The sequence below is a fragment of the Schistocerca nitens genome, chromosome 8, assembly GCF_023898315.1.
Source record: "Schistocerca nitens isolate TAMUIC-IGC-003100 chromosome 8, iqSchNite1.1, whole genome shotgun sequence".
NCBI lineage: Eukaryota > Metazoa > Arthropoda > Insecta > Orthoptera > Acrididae > Schistocerca > Schistocerca nitens.
The window spans coordinates 40,213,670-40,234,480 of NC_064621.1; the positions used below are offsets into that span (position 1 = coordinate 40,213,670).

At 42.5% G+C, this 20,811-nt stretch overlaps 1 protein-coding gene across 1 annotated transcript in view; it reads left to right on the forward strand.

Annotated features, from left to right (window-relative positions):
- LOC126199149 (UDP-glucosyltransferase 2-like) overlaps positions 1-20,811 on the forward strand; it is a 136,672-nt gene that overhangs the window by 67,059 nt on the left and 48,802 nt on the right. The window contains exon 3 of the mRNA XM_049935905.1: positions 7,122-7,300. Within this exon, the coding sequence (XP_049791862.1) occupies positions 7,122-7,300 (179 nt within the window). The remainder of the gene's footprint in view (positions 1-7,121; positions 7,301-20,811) is intronic.

A 20,811-nucleotide genomic window follows, 5' to 3' on the forward strand; every position in this document is an offset into this window, starting at 1 on the left:
CGATGAAAATATTTCAGTAGTCCACATACCATATCAAATATTGACAGGGCTCTGACCCGGGAACACATTTCGAGTTTCCCGAAGCACACGAGCCATTACAGCAGGATCACACCCTCAAATGAATGTCTGTACTCCGATTTTTTTGTGATCACAGCTTCAGTCGAAATATAAATGCACGGCATCGAACTTGAAGAGTCAGTTGCCTCATGCGAAAGCAGACTAGACATACAAAGTGTCAAAAAACGATGAGGACGAGGCTAAAAGGAATAACAATATACGAGTTGTATGCGTTGACCTACAACAGGTTTTACTTTGTCCTTCGTTGACACATTCCACGGTATTCTTCCGGAGACAGCTGTCGTATAATTTCACGGATCGTGACTTTGGTAGTGGAAGAAACACAATAAATTTGTGGGATGAATCCGCCGCAAGGAGGGGTTGAGCTAAAATAGTTTCCTGTCTGCTTAAATTTGTGATGCTTGAAGAAGGTATGGAACGCAAATTGGTGGTACGGTCTGACCACTGTGTCAGGCAGGACGATAACTAGAGAGTATTAGCACGTTATTTCTATCTGGCCAGCTGTAAGTACTTTACAGATATACATCAAAAGTTTTTATGTTCGAGTCATAGTTTCCTACCTCGTGACAGCAACTTTGCAATGATCGAGAAGGGAAAGAAAGCGTCAAAAGCTATGGTTCCTTTAGAATGGAAGCATGCCATTGTTTAGGCCGTTGTCGATCCTTCAAAACTGACCATTTAGGAGATGATGATGGATGATTTCAAGGGCAGAGGATCCACTGAGTTGGTTATCAAAACGCCACCAGCTTTGAAAATTACTACTGTGCTCTGGTTGAAGTTATGTAGTGACGATCCTAGATGCATAAGCGTGTGCCGTAATCACAACGTGCTTCGTCTGTGGGACGAATCATTGTGAAACATGGTTATGAACATGAAGTAAAAATATTTCCGTTGCCTTCTGCTTTTCGGTTGCTGCACAGTGGAGCACTGCAAATGCATAAGGAGAAGAAAAATCATCTATTGGACATGACGAAATATACGGAGCCAAAATACAGGGATTTTTACGAAAACCTGCATTGTGACAACTGAGTTTAATGTACCAGATTTGTGTCTCAACTCGATAGCAAATTCATGTTCTGTTACGCTTCAATTTGTTGAAAGATCTTCACTGATACTTAACTTTAGTATGATGGTGGTGCGTCACAATGTTGTTTAAGTTCACTAACTATCAACACTGGTCCATTCCTACCTCCAGCGAACGGTAACTAAATCATCTAGGGGAATTTCCAGTAGGGCTCTGCTGGCGGCGACGGTGTCTTGAGTCCTGATGCACGCTCACTATAATGCTCGTCAGATGCTGCAGCGTTGGCAGTGTTGCCAAGTGCAACAGTCTCAAAATCAGGACAGAAACTCAAAAAGCAGAATATAGCAGTAGGTACAAGACACCCTGTTCTTCGTGCTAATATTCCACTACTATTCATTAATAAATATATGTATAAAAATCTCACTAATGTAGGAAATAACTGCTACAGTGGTTTCACAAACAATGTCTGCGTACCTCTTCTATGCGACTATTGTTTATTATTCTTATTCCTGCAATATAATAGAAGTTCACACAAAAGCAATACGATGTAATGACTCGGCATTATAAGTGCCCTGGTGCCACTGAGCATGATTTTCGTTATTGTACTTTGAATCATAACTTATCGAAATTATTTTGACAGTCACTATTTATTTATTCATATAATTAAATGTCAGTATTAACAGTTAAGTTCGTAATTATGCATATTATTCTTAGAATAACATTATAAAAGCACTCCGTCGTCAGGCCACGAGTGGCCTACCGGGACCATCCGACCGCCGTGTCATCCTCAGAAAAGGATGTGGATAAGAGGGGCGTGGGGTCAGCACACCGCTCTCCCAGTCGTTGTGATGGTATTCTTGACCGAAGCCACTGCTATTCGGTCGAGTAGCTCCTCAATTGGCATCACGAGGCTAAAGAGTGCACCCCGAAAAATGGCAACAGTGCATGGCGGCTGGATGGTCGCTCATCCAAGTGCCGGCCACACCCAACAGCGCTTAACTTCGGTGATCTCACGGGAACCGGCGTATCCACTGCGGCAAGGCCGTTGCCTCAACAATATAAGAAAATAGATAAAAATCATTCACCATTTACATGCCTCATCAGATTTTCCCGCCGAAGATTGAAAACTATGTTTATCGGTCCTATCTGCCAGCATACACAGCACAGTTATGTCTCTTTATCATTGGTGTTATAATTAAATTTTCTCCGAGACATTTAAGTCTCATGTTTACCTACGATAATGATTGAAGCTAAAGAAATGAATTAAAATTTGTGCCACGGACGGGGATCGTACCCGGGCCTCGTTGCTTAAATGTCTCGGGGAAAATTTGAGATCTATACGATCACTTGAAGTACAGGACGTTCCCATTACGTCCAACACTGGGGTGTTATTCCAATGCCGGAGAGCCCTGACAATAGTAACAATTTCGGGGGAAAATAACCTGAAGATATGAAGTTTCTGTTGGGGAGGGCCCTTGACATAGGTAGACCGTGCAGCCATGTTGATCATAGTGCTGCGATGGTGGAATGGTCAGCATTTCTGCCTAGTAAGCAAGGAGACACGTGTTCGAGTCCCGTCAGCTTCAATCATTACCTGGATCATTGACTTCATAATTTCCAAAGGGCAAACACTCGAAATTTTTCATCATTTTTTGAATACATAATAACCCACATAACGTTTTGGTAGATAACTTACCTCTGCTCTTTCATCTTCGTTAGCCCAGTTGCAGAAAATACTCTTTCTGAAGAGTGGGCAAGACTTGGCAAAGCACCAAACAAATTTGGCGAGTAACACAGACTGTTTCAAACCTTTGCGTACTAACGGTAGGGCTAGAGATACATCACGCGCAACTACCAGCGAACTCAGGCATCTTAAATCCAAACTCAATAAATCAGTAATTGTTAGCAGTATGCACCACAATAACAGATTACATTATTTACGTTTTCAAACAATTTACTCTTACCATTCCAATAACTCAAGAAAGTCGACATCGAGTGACTCACGCTACCATCTTTTAAACAACATTCATCCAAGAAATAAACTTAGAGCATCTTGACTCTAGCAGTTGGAGGTGATACGAGAAAAGTCTCTGGGGTGAGTAATTCACATAAGGGATGTCCAAACCTTAAGTAGTACCTCCAGAAATAGTGAATCAAGAGGCGTACCAACATTTGCCAAAATAAAAGATAACTTTGAAAGAATAGACACGAATGTGATGCGAAAAACAGGATGTTTGTCCTTGCTTTTTAGCAATAGAGCAGGGGATTTTTTTTTAAGTAGGAAATTTCCCGTAAAAACAATAGGTCTGACAATACAACACTGGCTGAGTGCAACTGGGCATCCGCTTATATCCGCGAATGGCGGATGAATGTTCACTTGCGAAATAACTGCGTGACGTCAGGCGGAAACATAAGTGTCTGTGTTTTGTGCGCCCTCCACGGCGTCGGACCGTAACTTCGTTGCGCCACACTAGAGACTGGCACTCCCTCGGTGTATGGCTGAGTATCGCATCTCCTGGCGGACAAAGCACGAGGCACGGGCTTTATCACTAGACCGCCAGGTTCGAATATGGGGAAAACGAAGTGTCTTCGTGTTCTTCAACGAATTCCATTAGTGACTAAAGCTAACAAGACTCATTGAGACATCATTCGTTGTCATACCACCCGAACACTTGGACACGCCAATCCCAGGTGTATCTGGCTTACATCCCTCGTAAGGCAACGAGAAACTGTTGCATCATACTGCTTCGGAATCCTCGGGTCACCCTGTGGCCCTGTACCAGTAGCATTGTGTGACTACATGATACACTGATGGTCAAACAGTTTAGAGGAGCGGAATTCAGATCCCCATCTGGACATCCAGATTTGGTTTATCTAAATCACGTGGTGTGGTTCCTTTGAAAAAGACATTTCCGACTTGCCCCCTCGTCCGTGTGACACCGAGAATTTGTTCCTTCTCCAGTAACTTCATAGTCAATAGGACATGAAACAGTAAGGCTCCTTTTCCCCTTTCCCGGTTGGCCCTCATATTGGGCCATTTCCTTCACATGCTCATTCGGCAGGTCTTCCATCCAAAACTTTGGATTGCTACTTCAGCCACTGACTTGTTTGTGGACTCCAAGTGACGGCAGTTGAACTCGTTAACACTTACCGGATTAAGAAGATACCTCAGGTAGACTGCTAACACATTCTTGTCCTAATTCCTTCATGCTGTTGAAAACTTAATGCCTGATGGAGCAGTTAATAGCGTTGCTCGTAGTTATGATTCTCCTACGTTCAGAATGGCGCGCAGATCTGAAGGTGTAATATCATTTTGGTACTCTTTCCACTGGTTGTATGAGCGATGATCAAAAAGTTTCCATTCGAAGACCGTAGAGTCCACAATCGTTAAGCCAATCAGGCAAAATCGCCGTGAGCATTGAAGCAATCATCCCACTGACATACCAGGTTGGAGATACCCGTTTGGTGAAACACCCGAGTCTTCCTGCGTGAAGAAGTCCGTAATTACCACATCCTCGTCCAACAGCAGTCATCGACCAGTCAACGCTGTCTGTAAGGGACGAAGGCGTATAATTGCATGGCGAGAGCTCAAGACTGTAGAGGCGGGCTCGAGTGTCTCCTTCACTCGACCGGCGTCTCGTGTCGAATCGCGACCAGCACGTTATTGCCCCAGGCGCTATGAACTTCGTCCATGACACGGAAATTATACCTTAGTTTTGTTAATAATCATATCAGCTGCTTGCTGAAACTCAGTAAAATAACCACCTTTCTTCTAAACAATTTTAAATGGTTGCTTATCGCGAGATGTTGTTATCGTGTTCATTATGTCATCAGGAACACAATTCTTCATCGCCTTTGCTCACGCTTTCTTTAAAAGTTACCAGTTTTTCTGGTACTACCTATGCTGAATTATTCATCATGTTTTCACTATCCGTTGCACAGCCAGTGAAGACATGCAAGTGACAGGCTACAAAACGGAAGCAGCATCCATCATTGGAGATTGCCCTTTTAGTACGTAAAAGCCCTGTTTACATATCACCTAGCAAAACAGAAAACGCAATTTATCCAGAACTGGCGCTTAACCCCTTAGCATGATAACTTTTCAATTAATAACCCAGAGCCGTTGCATTTTCGGAACTTACACGCCAACCACTAAATTTGGATAGTGAACCAATAAATGACTACAATATGAATTCGGATCTCACTTCAAATAAATGATAATAAAAGATGCGTAATGCAAATCTACCAGTGAAAGTAGAAACTGCTAACGCCTCTGTCTACCGAAAATGGGTTGAACTGAAAATTATAGTTAGTTGCTGAAGGACGTGGAAGAGCAGATGAACGGAATGCGTTGTTTCTTGAAAGGAGAACATAAGAGAAACATCAACAAAAGCAAAACAAAGGTAATCGAATGTAGTCGAATTAAATTAGGTGATGCTAAGTGAATCAGATTAGGAAACGAGACACTTAAATTAGTAGATGAGTTTTGCTATTTGGGCAGCAGGGTAACTGATAATCGCCGATGTAGAGAGGATACAAAATGTAGACTAGCAGTGGAAAGAAAAGCATTTCTGAAGAAGAGAAATTTGTTAACATCAAATACGGATTTAAGTGTTAGGATCTCTTTTCTGCAGGTGCTTGTATGGAAGGGAAACGTGGACGATAAACGCTTTAGCCAAGAAGAGACTAGAAGCTTTCGAAATGTGGCGCTACAAAATAATGCTGAACATTAGATGGGCTACCACATAACTAATTACGAAGTACTGAATAGAATTGGAGAGACAAGAAATTTGCGGCAAAACTTGACGAAAAGAAGTGATTGGTTGATAGGATACATTCTGAGAAATCAGGGGATCAGCAGTTTAGTATCGGAGGGAAGCGTGGAGGCAAAAATCTTAGAATAAGACCGAGAGACGAATACAGTAAGCAGATCCAGAAAGATGCATGCTGAAGTAGTTAGTCGGACATGAAGAGCCTAGCACAGGATAGAGTAGAATGGAAACTGCATCAAACCAGTCTTCGGACTAAAGACCATAACAACAACAGTCAATTGCTGATAATCATATTTTAGATAATACAACGTCTTATCAGTGCCGTTAGCTATAAATATTGAAATCAGTGCTTCATTGTTACGAGGGTCGTCCTGAAAGTAATGCACCACATTTGTTTGTCAGCCAACAACAATTGCATTATTGGGACTGTACGGAGGGCGCGCGCAAATTTTCCATTCCTTCCGACAGATGACATAGCCGCAGCAATGTTTAAAAATGGTATCTGTAAGTGACGTACGTTACAAGCAGCGTGTCATCACTGAATTTCTCACTGCGGAAAGGAAAGTGTTGGGAACCAGCACAAACGTCTGCATGCAGTTTATGCAGCATTTGCAGGCGACAGAAGTTGGTATAGTCGCTGGGCAAGGAGGGTGAGGCCATACGAGAAAGCTGTTCGACAGAGCTCTTAGATTTGCAGAGTCCGAGAATGCCCTCCACCGCTGGCACATCTGACGAGATGCAGCTTGCAGATGTGCTCATTCGTGATGCCAGGAGGCAGCACCATTAATTCTTAAGCTCAGCCTCACGCAAGTTTGAGGACTTCGGAATACAGCACTAAACACTCTACGGCCCTGACCTAGCACCGTCAGACTTCATTTGTTTGGGCCTCTAAAAAATGCCATCTATTGAAGACATTTTGAGGATGAGAAAGACGTGACTCGCACAGTGAAGAAATGGCTTCGTGGGGCCAGAGCAAGAGGCGGTAACGGCAGGACATACACGCCCTTGTTTCTCGCCGGAGGAAGGCCATTACGTAGAAAAAGTGGGAATGTAGGAGAAACATCATTCTTTCCCGTGTGTACGTTTCATTGTGTTCAATAAATAATTTTTGAAGAAAACATGTGATGCGTTACTTTCTGGGCGACTCTCATATGATCTGACTGCTCCGTTGGTGTTGTTTCAAGCTCTGCTTTCTTTTACGGTACTCATTCAGCGCAATATTTACATTTTTTTTATTGGTGTTACAGACAAATCATGCAAACTACTCGACCGTCAGCACGCGCGAGTCTTACAAGTTCGTTGAGGACTTCAACATCTCCACGATGGCGGACACGTGGCCGATGCTGCTGGCCGAAGCTTATCACGAGGAGGGCATCACCATGTGTCATCTCCAGTTCAACCTCCCGCAGATGAAGGAGTGGCTCAAGTAAGAAGAACTAACACACTTGTCAGGCGGCAGCGCCGTTGGCAGTAATTATATGCTTGCAGGGTACTTCTGCCGCTATTTTATTCTGTTATTGACACAGGCGTGACAACATACCGGTAAGGCAATGTAACCAGTTTCACTGTGAAATGTTCTTGTAATTGTGTCAGTAAAAGCAGAAAAGAAGAAGTCAATAGTGATCTATGGTGACGGAATATAATTCTTTTTCAAATATTATTTCTTGATTGTATGTTAATCGTATAGACTTTTGAAGAGATCATAACGTATCATCCCCCCCATGAACCATGGACCTAGCCGTTTGTGGGGAGACTTGCGTGCCTCAGCGATACAGATAGCCGTACCGTAGGTACAACCACAACGGAGGGGTATCTGTTGAGAGGCCAGACAAACGTGTGGTTCCTGAAGAGGGGCAGCAGCCTTTTCAGTAGTTGCAAGGGCAACAGTCTGGATGATTGACTGATCTGGCCTTGTAACATTAACCAAAACGGCCTTGCTGTGCTGGTACTGCGAACGGCTGAAAGCAAGGGGAAACTACGGCCGTAATTTTTCCCGAGGGCATGCAGCTTTACTGTATGATGAAATGATGATGGCGTCCTCTTGGGTAAAATATTCCGGAGGTAAAATAGTCCCCCATTCGGATCTCCGGGCGGGGACTACTCAAGAGGATGTCGTTATCAGGAGAAAGAACACTGGCGTTCTACGGATCGGAGCGTGGAATGTCAGGTCCCTTAATCGGGCAGGTAGGTTAGAAAATTTGAAAAGGGAAATGGATAGGTTAAAGTTAGATATAGTGGGAATTAGTGAAGTTCGGTGGCAGGAGGAACAAGACTTCTGGTCAGGTGACTACAGGGTTATAATCACAAAGTCAAATAGGGGTAATGCAGGAGTAGGTTTAATAATGAATAGGAAAATAGGAACGCGGGTAAGCTACTACAAACAGCTTAGTGAACGCATTATTGTGGCCAAGATAGATACGAATCCCACACCTCCTACAGTAGTACAAGTTTATATGCCAACTAGCTCTGCAGATGACGAAGAAATTGATGAAATGTATGATGAAATAAAAGAAATTATTAAGATAGTGAAGGAGGACGAAAATTTAATAGTCATGGGTGACTGGAATTCGAGTGTAGGAAAAGGGAGAGAAGGAAACGTAGTAGGTGAATATGGATTGGGGGAAGAAATGAAAGAGGAAGCCGCCTGGTAGAATTTTGCACAGAGCATAACTTAATCATAGCTAACACTTGGTTCAAGAATCGTAAAAGAAGGTTGTATACATGGAAGAATCCTGGATATACTAAAAGGTATCAGATAGATTATACAATGGTAAGACAGAGATTTAGGAACCAGGTTTTAAATTGTAAGACATTTCCAGGGGCAGATGTGGACTCTGACCACAATCTATTGGTTATGACCTGTAGATTAAAACTGAAGAAAGTGCAAAAAGGTGGGAATTGAAGGAGATGGGACCTGGATAAACTGAAAGAACCAGAGGTTGTACAGAGTTTCAGGGAGAGCATAAGGGAACAATTGACAGGAATGGGGGAAAGAAATACAGTAGAAGAAGAATAAGTAGCTTTGAGGGATGAAGTAGTGAAGGCAGCAGAGGATCAAGTAGGTAAAAAGTCGAGGGCTAGTAGAAATCCTTGGGTAACAGAAGAAATATTGAATTTAATTGATTAAAGGAGAAAATATAAAAATGCAGTAAATGAAGCAGGCAAAAAGGAATACAAACGTCTCAAAAATGAGATCGACAGGAAGTGTAAAATGGCTAAGCAGGGATGGCTAGAGGACAAATGTAAGGATGTAGAGGCTTATCTCACTAGGGGTAAGATAGATACTGCCTACAGGAAAATTAGAGAGACCTTTGGAGATAAGAGAACCACTTGTATGAACATCAAGAGCTCAGATGGAAACCCAGTTCTAAGCAAAGAAGGGAAAGCAGAAAGGTGGAAGGAGTATATAGAGGGTCTATACAAGCGCGATGTACTTGAGGACAATATTATGGAAATGGAAGAGGATGTAGATGAAGATGAAATGGGAGATACGATACTGCGTGAAGAGTTTGACAGAGCACTGAGAGACCTGAGTCGAAACAAGGCCCCTGGAGTAGACAACATTCCATTGGAACTACTGACGGCCTTGGGAGAGCCAGTCCTGACAAAACTCTACCATCTGGTGAGCAAGATGTATGAAACAGGAGAAATACCCTCAGACTTCAAGAAGAATATAATAATTCCAATCCCAAAGAAAGCAGGTGTTGAAAGATGTGAGAATTACCGAACAATCAGTTTAATAAGCCACAGCTGCAAAATACTAACACGAATTCTTTACAGACGAATGGAAAAACTGGTAGAAGCCGACCTCAGGGAAGATCAGTTTGGATTCCGTAGAAATACTGGAACACGTGAGGCAATATTGACCTTACGACTTATCTTAGAAGAAAGATTAAGAAAAGGCAAACCTACGTTTCTAGCAGTTGTAGACTTAGAGAAAGCTTTTGACAATGTTGACTGGAATACTCTCTTTCAAATTCTAAAGGTGGCAGGGGTAAAATACAGGGAGCGAAAGGCTATTTACAATTTGTGCAGAAACCAGATGGCAGTTATAAGAGTCGAGGGACATGAAAGGGAAGCAGTGGTTGGGAAGGGAGTAAGACTGGGTTGTAGCCTCTCCCCGATGTTATTCAATCTGTATATTGAGCAAGCAGTAAAGGAAACAAAAGAAAAATTCGGAGTAGGTATTAAAATCCATGGAGAAGAAATAAAAACTTTGAGGTTCGCCGATGACATTGTAATTCTGTCAGACACAGCAAATGACTTGGAAGAGCAGTTGAACGGAATGGATGGTGTCTTGAAGGGAGGATATAAGATGAACATCAACAAAAGCAAAACGAGGATAATGGAATGTAGTCGAATTAAGTCGGGTGATGTTGAGGGTATTAGATTAGGAAATGAGACACTTAAAGTAGTAAAGGAGTTTTGCTATTTGGGGAGCAAAATAACTGATGATGGTCGATGTAGAGAGGATATAAAATGTAGACTGGCAATGGCAAGGAAAGCGTTTCTGAAGAAGAGAAATTTGTTAACATCGAGTATAGATTTAAGTGTCAGGAAGTCTTTTCTGAAAGTATTTGTATGGAGTGTAGCCATGTACGGAAGTGAAACATGGACGATAAATAGTTTGGACAAGAAGAGAATAGAAGCTTTCGAAATGTGGTGCTACAGAAGAATGCTGAAGATTAGATGGGTAGATCACATAACTAATGAGGAGGTACTGAATAGGATTGGGGAGAAGAGTAGTTTGTGGCACAACTTGACCAGAAGAAGGGATCGGTTGGTAGGACATGTTCTAAGGCATCAAGGGATCACCAATTTAGTATTGGAGGGCAGCGTGGAGGGTAAAAATCGTAGGGGGAGACCAAGAGATGCATACACTAAGCAGATTCAGAAGGATGTAGGTTGCAGTAGGTACTGGGAGATGAAGAAGCTTGCACAGGATAGAGTAGCATGGAGAGCTGCATCAAACCAGTCTCAGGACTGAAGACCACAACAACAACAACATAACGTATCATTCCCGTTAATCAAAATAATAATATTGTAAACTCACAAATAACGAAATTATCTCTCGTATGTACCACCAACCGCAGACCCAGTCAGTTGCACAGTATCTCATCAACACAATAAAAGGTCATGTCATTAAGCATGAGATGTTCGCATACAAAGTGCCAACAACGAATTACTCTAATGTTTTCTTGACGAAACTCCATCAAGTTCAGTGATAGCATGATTTACACTACCTGCGGTTCTCTGATTCGCTGAAACCAAACCTTCTGTATGGCATCTACATCTAGGCCGTTAGTAATAATAATCGTCTGCGCCAGAAGCGAAGCTGAAGGCTATTTTTAAGACGTTATTCACTGAAATCTGAAACGGGTCTTTCGATCGCGGTTTGGGCCGTTGACTACATGATTGAGTATGTGTTAATTAAATCTGTTTTACCATCGCTCCTGACACATTGTCGACGAGGACTCTCCTTGGAAACCACTGACATACCTGAGAGAGGACCGAGAAGCAACTGAGAAGTACCCGCTGTTTTCAGAACGATTACATCGGTTCGGTGACAACGTTGCCACAAATGTGGTAAAATGGCAGATAACTCTGGGAGGTAAGTTATGTCTCTTCCAAGTCCTTTGCTGTCTCTGACAGAATTACGTCATCGGCGAACCTCAACGTTTGGATTTCTTCTCCATGGATTTTAATACCTACTCTGAATTTTTCTTTTGTTTCCTTTATTACTTGCTCAATATACAGATTGGATAACATCGGGGATAGGCTACAACCCTGTCTCACTCCCTTCCCAACCGATGCTTCCCTTTCATGCCCCTCGACTCTTATAACTGCCATCTGGTTTCTGTACAAATTGTAAATAGCCTTTCTCTCCCTGTACTTTACCTCTGCCACCTTCAGAATTTGAAAGAGAGTATTCCAGTCAACATTGTCAATAGCTTTCTCTAAGTCTACAAATGCTAGAAACGTAGGTTTGCCTTTCCTTAATCTATTTTCTAAGATATGTCGTAGGGTCAGTATTGCCTCACGTGTTCCACCATTTCTACGGAATCCAAACTGATCTTCCCCGAGGTCGGCTTCTACCAGTTTTTCCGTTCGTCTGTAAAGAATTTGCGTTAGTATTTTGCAGCTGTGACTTATTAAACTGACTGTTCGGTTATTTTCACATCTGTCAACACCTGCTTTCTTTGGGATTGGAATTATTATATTATTCTTGAAGTCTAAGGTTATTTCGCCTGTCTCATACATCTTGCTCACCAGATGGTAGAGTTTTGTCAGGACTGGCTCTCTCAATGCTGTCAGTAGTTCTAATGGAATGTTGTCCACTCCCGGGGCCTTGTTTCGACTTAGGTCTTTCAGTGCTCTGTCAAACTCTTCATGCAGTATCGTATCTCCCATTTCATCATCATCTACATCCTCTTCCATTTCCATAATATTGTCCTCAAGTACATCGCCCTTGTATAGACCCTCTATACACTCCTTCCACCTTTCTGCTTTCCCTTCTTTGGTTTGGACTGGGTTTCCATCTGAGCACTTGATATTCATACAAGTGGTTCTCTTTTCTCCAAAGATCTCTTTAATTTTCCTGTAGGCAGTGTCTATCTTACCCCTAGTGAGATAAGCCTCTACATCCTTACATTTGTCCTCTAGCCATCCCTGCTTAGCCATTTTGCACTTCCTGTCGATCTCATTTTTGAGACGTTTGTATTCCTTTTTGCCTGCTTCATTTACTGCATTTTTATATTTTCTCCTTTCATCAATTACATTCAATATTTCTTCTGTTACCCAAGGATTTCTACTAGCCCTCGTCTTACGGTCTCAGTAGATTTGAAATCAGGTGATCTGGAGCGCCTCGTGTAAGCTTCACCACCAGTTTTCCTGTATTTCACTGGACATCGCTGGTCACAAATTTAACGAAAGGCAGTTTGAATTTGTTTAGTTGCGTGGTAAGAAGTCACACACAATTAACACGGCAAGAATAAGGCTGCAGTCACAGCACTCACCGAGAGCGGCCGACAGCTGGGTCGCACAGCGCCCGGTCTCCTTCACCAGACTGTGGCGGGATGGATGCCCCGATGCATGTCTGCTTATAGACGAGTCCTGCATTGCGGCATTCCTTGTTATCGACGCCGAATGCGTGTGTAATAGCTACAATATATCTGTCTCCAGAAGAACGTGGCGAATACCATACATTCTTTCCTCAGTCGTTGGATAGTCGTGCGTACAGTAACGTCCTTTTCATTCATTCTGTTTAATATTTGGTCCAAAAGGATAAGTTTGTTTTATATCTCCAATACTAGTCGAATACTATTCAGCAGAATACAACGAGCAGGATATCATTTTTAACTGAATTTGCTCGTAAATCATCTGCATCCTTCAGTTGATGCAATCAGTTAATAGTTATCGAATAATTGTCATTTATCTATCGTTAAAACATATTTCATACTTAGCAAGGAAATAATGTTACAGCTTGCAATGTAATGGAAATAAATCTCGAATGAAACAACAAATTTACTGTTACCAGTCACTGTTTATATCCACAAAGCGTTTCGAAGGTTTAAACCTCCATCATCAGGTGGATTTACACGTTTTAGTATGACGTGTGTGTGTATGTGTTGTGTTACGATTTTGGGGTAACTTGTGGTTACAGGCTCATTTCTCCATAGTAACACATCACATGTAAACTGTAATGTTTTGTGAACAAAATTTACAAAATATGACCGTTTACATATGACGTGTTGCGATAGAGAAAGGAACCTGTGCCACTGGAGAGAGTGTCAAAGTTTTCAAAATGTGACAGTTTACGTCGTTATGTGTTACGATAGAGAAAGGAGTCAATGAACACTGGAGAGAGGACCACAAGCTACCCCAAAATTGTAACAGAACAGACATATATGTCATACTAACACATCGAAGTCTACCTGATGAGGGGCTTAAACTTTCGAAACGCCTCGTGGATGTAAATAAACAGTGACTGGTAACAGTAAACTTATTCTTTCACCCGACATCAATAATAGCTACGGTAATGTGTAACCTAAAATGTTCAAAGCAAAAGTTCTGTTACAACAAAAATACTGAATTACATTTTATAAATGATTCGGCCAAAGAAATGTATTATTTCGTGTGAACCAGTATTTTGTCTTCATATATCGCAAGTACCGTTTTTTTCTTTAATTTTTGCGGACATCAGCGTCAAAAATATTGCTGTGGCTCAAGGTTCAGACCATAGATTCCGAGATGTATCCTTGTTAATGATATTTCTGATCCCCAGGATGCACAGACTCCTTGTTTCACGTACTAAACTTGCAAGTCTCCCACAGTCCATGTTCTGCCTGTGTGAACGTGATTCGACCGGAGAAAACGAGAGTTGAGGTCCACCGACCATCGTCTTAAGTCCGTACGTTCGTCATTAAGATCACCGGAGTACCAGTTTCAGTACTAAAATAGAACGGCGTCTTCGTCCGATGAAAGTAGTCGGTGGAATGGTTCAAATGGCTCTGAGCACTATGGGACTCAACTGCTGAGGTCATTAGTCCCCTAGAACTTAGAACTAGTTAAACCTAACTAACCTAAGGACATCACACACATCCATGCCCGAGGCAGGATTCGAACCTGCGACCGTAGCGGTCTCGCGGTTCCAGACTGCAGCGCCAGAACCGCGCGGCCACTTCGGCCGGCAGTCGGTGGAATCCGTTGATTGTCGGCACTGCTGTGACCGCGCGTAATATCTAGGTCCTACCCATCCCACGTTCCTATTCGATTTAAATGCACTATCCATTTCAATTCAGATAGGTAATAGAATACGTATGCTTATATTCTGTTATTCAGGCGAACCAAATACGTAAACAGAATTACTTTTTCTTATGCAAGCGTTTCAGTCCTGAAATCCGTCTCAACACGGGACGTGAAACCGAACTTGGGTGTGGAGCTGGTCGATTTTTGTAACGTCACAACATGGAGTTCCACGTTTCGGATCATTCCCAAGCGTGATAGGCAAATCAGAAACGTCAAACTATCGTTTCGTGGAATGGAACGTGGATAGTGATACGCAAGATCGCTTTCCCCGTCACAAGCAGAACCTATTATTTGAGGCATTATATCGGATCATGTTGCCCGCAGTTGAAGCCCATATTTGATGGATTTTATATAATTCACGTTTTATTAATATATGGTGTTTCAAAGCACCGACACATTGAGGGTCGCTTTGTTACAACAAAGTGATTAGAAACGACATATTGATGGCTTTTCATATTTGGTGCTTTTCCTGTTATAATTCGTGTGCTATTACTGTAGGTTGTATGGCGCATTGAAGATTTGTCAGAAATACGTCGTTTGTAGTACTATTTGTTATAATCGCCTCTGTTCTGAGCTTAGATTTTATGAATGAAAAGTTTACATTGGTGACATGCGTAGTTCTGGGACAAAAACGATTACAATACCAATTCTTAAAAAACAGTGTGATTCGCCAATATTTTAGAATATGTTCACGATATTTACGTTAAAAAGTACTGAAATATGTGAAATTATATTCAGAAAACTGAATATTCAACTCCCATAAATTACGAAAACACTGCCACTGGACTGTGAAAGTATATGTTATTGCCGAAAATAGATTCTGCGCTACATCGAGAAAAAGTATATTCTTATGTTGTTGTGATGAAATAAACACTTATTCGATATTGCAGGGTATATTACCATATTACAGCATGCTGTAAACACATTCTATTTCAAATTGCTAAAAGTAAACAGAAATTACCTTTATCACTCGAAGACATGATTACGCTCCGATTAACAGCTATTTTTTAAAAAAAGAAGCAGATGCGGCTACCTACTGGGAATATGCAGAAACTAAAACAAATGAGGCAGTGAAAACACATGGCGTTAAATATTTGGTACATTCTACAATCAGGCACAGGGGGTTCAGTGTATTCCTTGAGCTAGAAAAACAATTTGATGTAGCATATATGCTACATAAAGACTGAAGAACATAATTACTTGTCAGATTTAATGACATACCGGCGATTATAGTCTTCAGGAGATCGTGATCTCAAGGATTTGTCAACATTTTGCATCTGTAGTGTAGGGGATAGAAGCGCGGGCTACAAACTTTAGGTGGCCGATTCTGTCGTGTTTCCTGCAAGTATTTTTTTTATCCACGTTCGTGTTTTCTAAACAATTCAGTGACTTCATTTTAATTCATTCAAGCATGTTCTGGAATATTCGATGCTCTGTACAAATAAGGGAGCATTCTGTTCAGGAGCGAGTTCATTCATTTTTGTGAACGTGCCTAATAGGGTGTCCCAACGAAATGCAATTCCGTACAACATATGCCACAGACAGGACAACGTGGATAGCATGTTAACAAAGAGTAAATATACATTTTAATATTTGCAGTGAAAAAGAACCGCGGTTTTATAGTGATGAAAATAACATTGCCGAGCAGAGGCGCTTTCCCTTGTATTTCAAAAAGGTAACGTGAGTTAGGCGAGGGATTATGACTCCTAAATAATGCCAAATCAAATTTTTAATTATGCGTTACAGTTTGTTGTTCAATCCAAAGAATGTCCACAATTTTATCTTGTCGCTCATCTTCGACTATCTGCGGTACAGCAATTTAAGCACGTCCGCACTCCAGATGTAGCAGACAACTGCAACTGGCGTCTGTGGTCGCGGATTCGTAGGAGGTGAACTTTCCGCGTGATGTACCACCTCGTTTCCAAGCGTGTACCAACCACGCTGAGAACCACGCTTGCCGTACTTGGTAAGAAACGCGTCCCGTGTGAGGGCGGCTTAAAGGCTGAGACAAAGGCTCGATGCAAAAGAGTGTATTGTTATCGCCAGCTCGCAGCCGTGCTGAGGCACGCACTCTGCGGCAGTGAAGCTGCGATCTCCCCGCGAAAACGTGGCGGGTGAGTTGTGCTCGCCAACCACTGTTGCTCCGCAGCGAAGCGAGATCACACCGATCGCCGCGAAGTGGCAGCCACGGGAGTACTGGGCCGCGCACACGTGTTCACAACCCGTGCAACAGCTGCCACCAGCCTGCCAGCAGTGCAGCCAAGGATGTGCAACTGTTTATTGAAGAGACGGGGAAATATCCCGATATACTGTACGCGTCTCGTAAGGAGTACCATGAAAAGGTTAAGAAGTCAGAAGTTTTGTGAAGGTTTTGCTGCGAAACCGCATCAGGAGAGAAATGATACAAGCAAGTACCGGTGTCATTGTTAGGCCTAAAGTAATTTGTGTTCGTGTTCTAGTAGTGTCGCGTTTGCTGGAATGTGGCCGTTGAAAACTTGTAATAGTCGTAACCAGGAAATGCTTTGCTCCCCTTTATCAGAATGTACAAATCGTCAATAATATTTTGAAATATTTATATTATATCAGCCGACTCACTGTAGTCAATGCCTTATTTATTAGAGCCATGCAGTTGGTCGAAGGCGACTAACTGCTGCTTTTACTTACTCTCTCTTCGATAAAGTAGTACACAAGAAGACAGGTAAATTTCACCATCTTTGCAAGGAACTGTGATTTTGTATAGACCGAACAGTGAATATTTTTGCATGTCTTGCGAACAATTCGAAATTTTATACAGGCTCGTTGAATCGAAAATAAAAACGAACTGGCGAGATCCCGTAGCTTCACATGCATGGCTGTCAGTTTGAGATAAATACGTTATTCATGGTGGACACCATTTATGCATTTCACAACTTAGCATATTGTGTGCATAACTTCCTTCGAAATGATACAGGGTATAAGAGTTGGACAAAATCGGAAACCATGCGAGAAATGCACGCTTGAACATAAAAGGAGTTGCTAGCCAAGCCTGCGCTTTGAGCTGTTGTATTTGGCCACTAACTGTTCTTAGAGCAACGTCTTCAGTAAGTTGCACTGATCAGTCGTGTTGAGAACAGTGTCCAGCGTAGGCCTAGTTGTAAGCGCGTTGTCAGAGCTAAGTGACTTTGAACTACGACAAACTGTTGGTACTCGTATGGTGGTGTTTCTGTAACCAGAAGTTCAAAAATGGCTCTGAGCACTATGGGACTTAACTTCTGAGGTCATCAGTCCCCTGGAACTTAGAACTACTTAAAGTTAACTAACCTAAGGACATCACACACACCCATGCCCGAGGTAGGAGTCGAACCTGCGACTGTAGCGGTCGCGCGGTTCCAGACTGTAGCGCCTAGAACCGCTCGGCCGGCTAGCCTGAAGTGTTTTAAAACCCTTCAAGAGGCACCGTATCGAAGATAGTACAGCATACGGCGAGAGCGAAAAAATGTCTTCCCTTGTAAGTCACAACGCGCAAGAAAGCATGTTGAGTGATCACAACAGACGGTCATTGAAGAGGACTGTGCCAAGATGACGACAGCTGCAAAAGTCACCGCAGAACTAAATGTCTCGCGAACTGTGTCAGCACAATAGCACGAATGGAGCTCCACAATCTGGTGATTTCAGGGCGAAATGGAATTCCAAAACTGCACACCAGTAATGCGAACAAATGTAACAAAAAATCATGGTGTCGAATCCATAAAACGGTGGACTATGGAACAGTGGAAGGGAACCATTAGGTCGGAAGAGTCTTGTTGCGCACTGTTCCTAACTTCTGGCCGAGTTTATGTCGCAAGAGTGAAACATGATGGGATCTTTGGTGAACATTCGGGGGACCATGTCTTGATGTTCCATGGCCCCCCTCACTACTCTGCGACGTCTCATTATTCCAAGGATTATGTGACCACTTGGGCTGATCAGGTCACTCCCATGAAACAAAGTTCGTTCTACAGTGGTGATGCTGTTTTCAAAGACGACACTGCCTCTGTTCACACAGCTCGCATCGTCCAGGACTGGTTTTGTTAGCACCAGGATGAACTGTCGCGTCTCCCCTAGCCACCACAGTCAGAAGATGTGAAATTATTGAGCCTTTGCTCTGGAGAGAAGGGTGCACGATTGCTATTCACCTCCATTGCCTTTACCTAAAATTGGCACTATTTTGCAGGGAGATTGTTACAAGATTCCCTTGAAAACACAGCATTCCAAGACGAAGCTGCTTTTCCTACAACATATTAGGCGCGGTCATGTATTGTGTCTTTGATGTTCCTGTATGTTTATCCACCCCTGTACACACCTACTGACAAACAGTAACAGCGTGACAACAAGCAACTAACACTGCTCAAACATGCAGAGGTTAAAGAGAAGGTGCTGCGGTTCTGTTTATGCTGTGTGAGATGTACGCTGAGATGACAAGAGTCGTGGCATACTTCCTTTTGTCCTGTGCAGTGCAACAACTCGATGTGGCATGGACTCAGTAAGTCGATGGAAGTCCCCTGTCGTTGGAGGCCCCCTTCAGAAATATCCAGCCATGCTACCTCTATAGCCGCCCATAATTGCGAAAGTGTCGTCTGTACTGACCTCTCGATTATTCCCATAAATGTTCGATTGGGTTCATGTCGGATGGTCTAGGTCGCCAAATCATTTGCTCAAATTGTCCAGAATATTCTTCAAACCAGTCACAAAGAATTGTGGCCCGGTGACATGACATCCTTGTTCAGCAACAAGAAGTCGATGAATGGCTGCAAATGGTTTCCAAGTAGCCTAACGTAACCACTTGTGATCAATGATTGGTTCAGTTGGACCAGAGTACCCAGTCCATTCCATGTAGACACAGTCCGTACCATTATGGAGCCACCATGTGCTTGCATAGTGCGTTGTTCATAATTTGCGCCCACGGCTCTGTGGGATCTGCGCCACACTGAAACCCTATCATTAGCTCTTACCGACTGAAATCGTCACTCCTCTGATGAGGCCTTGGTTTTCCAGTCATCTAGGGTCCAACTGATATGGTCACGAGCCTAAGAGAGAGGGTGCTGTTAGAAAAGGCACATGTATTGGTCATCTGCTACCGTAGCCCATAAACGCCAAATTTTGCCGCACTGTCCAAACAGACACATTCACCGTTTGTCTCACATTGATTTCTGTGGTTATTTCACTGAAAGTTTCTTGCTGTTAGCACTGACAGAGCTATCCAAACACCGCTGCTCTCAGTCGATAAGTGAAGGCCGTCAGCTACTCTGTTATTCTTGCTGATATGTAATGCCTGAAATTTGATAATCACAGCACACTGTTGACACTGTGGATCTCGGAATACTGAATTCGTGGATGATTTCCAAAATGGAATGCGCCTGAATCCACCTACAACTACTGTTTCTTTACTACCAAGTCTGTGTGATTAGCCACCCATGGGTCGATAGACGGTGTCAGATATTACAAAATTTTCTATATACAAATAATATGTACAGTGTAAAAAAATTAAGATATTAAGCATTTTACAGTATAGACATTTAATCTTACTGGCAACTGATTCAATAGTTTTGGTGAAATTTAAGTAAATCCATTCACTTTCTTAACAGTAAAAAAACTCCAGGATGGAGTATAGTGGATGTAATCTTAAGTCTCTTGAAATTTTGTTCTTGAACCTCTCCAGTGGCAGGATCAGCACATCCATGGGTAGTAATCCGAACATTCTCAGGGCAATGTTCGGAAAGCTATCTCTTTTTTTGGACAGTCAACAGATTAGAACATTTATGCTCTCTTTGTTGAGGGTGTTGTGGTCATGTATGTCATGCCTCTTACTGAAGGAATCCTTCCTTAATGTGAAGGAGGCACAAAAATACATAATAATACAGTCATTATTCCCAATTTTGTGAGTACTGGCTTGCAGTGCTCCTGTCTGCTGCTTGATTTTATGATCCTTATTGTTTTTTTTTATGTAATCTTCCTTCTTGCAACCTGTAGTGTAACCCCGTAGTAACAGGCCATAGTCAGTATATCACATGTTTCAGTTTTCTCAGGACGTACAGGACTCATGACAGTTCGTCACACACTTGTGCACTGTGGTCTTGCCAAATGAGTCTGCTGTCCACCATAAGTTTCACA